This window comes from Nestor notabilis, unplaced genomic scaffold, assembly GCF_000696875.1.
Source record: "Nestor notabilis isolate BGI_N333 unplaced genomic scaffold, ASM69687v1 scaffold28749, whole genome shotgun sequence".
Classification (NCBI taxonomy): Eukaryota; Metazoa; Chordata; class Aves; order Psittaciformes; family Psittacidae; genus Nestor; species Nestor notabilis.
This window is the reverse complement of record NW_009944655.1, coordinates 8,520-9,680: the sequence shown is the minus strand read 5'-3', so window position 1 is coordinate 9,680 and position 1,161 is coordinate 8,520. Positions and strand designations below refer to the sequence as shown.

Genomic DNA, 1,161 nt, shown 5'->3' with positions numbered 1-1,161 from the left:
GAGAACTAGACACTGACTGCATTTTTAATGTCTTTGCTTTATTGGAGCTGCCCATCCCCTGCTCCATTTGCCCCAGAGCTGAGTTCATTCAGGCTCAGCTCACACTGGGGTTAAATGTGTGTACCTTAACCCATATGGGGCAGCAGGGGCTGGGCTGGGGGCATGGTGGGTCTGGGAATTCTCACCCCTGTTTCCATGGGGCTCAGGAGAAGCGGCCGGTGGGCAGACGGGGCAGGCAGAAATAGGCATTGGGGAAGAGGCTGAGGTTGATGGGGTTGCCATCGAGGCGGATGTCCTCCAGCGCCCTGCGGACCTGGCTGTGGTCCTGGCTGTCACAGAACGTGTCCTCGTGCATTGTCTGGATGTTGTTGTTCTGGCCAGGGAGGCAAAGGGCAAAATCATATTCAAAGGGATGGGATGGGGAGGAAGAGGATGAGGTGGTGGGCTTTGTTAGACATGGTCCCAGTTTGGACTCACCTGGAGGTGCAGGGAGCGCAGGCTCTGGGGCAGGGGCGCTGGGATATAGTCCAGCTGGTTATCGGATAGATGGAGAAACTGCAACTGCTTCAGGTCCTGCAGGAAGAAGGGAGAGATGACACCCTGCTCTGTCCCTCAGCACCATCCCTGCCACCCCTTGGCATGGCTAAACCCATGGATTCATCCCCGCACGCACCCGGAAGGCTTCGTGCCGGAGGCCGGCGCTGGGGATCCTGTTGAGCCGAGCATCCAGGCGGATGATGCTGCGGGGCAGCTCGGGCAGCGCCGTCAGCCGGTTCTCGGGCAGGAGGAGCTCCTGCAGGCTGGAAAGCTGATGGAAGGCGTCCACATCCGCCCAGGAGATGAAGTTGCTGCTCAGGTCTATTCGCTTCAGCTTCTCTGGTGGGACAGGAGGGAGGAGATGAAGAGGGAGCCACCCAGAAGCACTTATTCCCCCTTCCCTCACCTGGACGTACTGAGTCCAGTGAAGTCGCTGGCCCGGATTGCACCGATGCGGTTGAAGCGGGCATAGAGGTAGGTGGTCTCTGGTGGCAGTGATGGGATGTGCTCCAGGTCGGCATCGTCGCAGTAGACGGAGGTGCCGATGCACAGGCAGAGCGGGCAGCTGGGCAGGCCTGGGGGTGCAGAGGCAGCCCTTGGCATGGCACAGCTCCCCCAGAGTAC

The 1,161-nt window shown here is 59.9% G+C and overlaps 1 protein-coding gene across 1 annotated transcript in view; it reads right to left on the bottom strand.

Moving 5' to 3' along the window:
* Positions 1-202: 202 nt before the first annotated feature.
* The window catches only part of OPTC (opticin), a 2,409-nt gene continuing 1,450 nt past the window's right edge, over positions 203-1,161 (bottom strand). The window contains exons 3-6 of the mRNA XM_010022510.1: positions 954-1,112; positions 674-876; positions 478-573; positions 203-373 (exon numbers count right to left, since the gene is read on the bottom strand). Of these exons, the coding sequence (XP_010020812.1) occupies positions 203-373; positions 478-573; positions 674-876; positions 954-1,112 (629 nt within the window). The remainder of the gene's footprint in view (positions 374-477; positions 574-673; positions 877-953; positions 1,113-1,161) is intronic.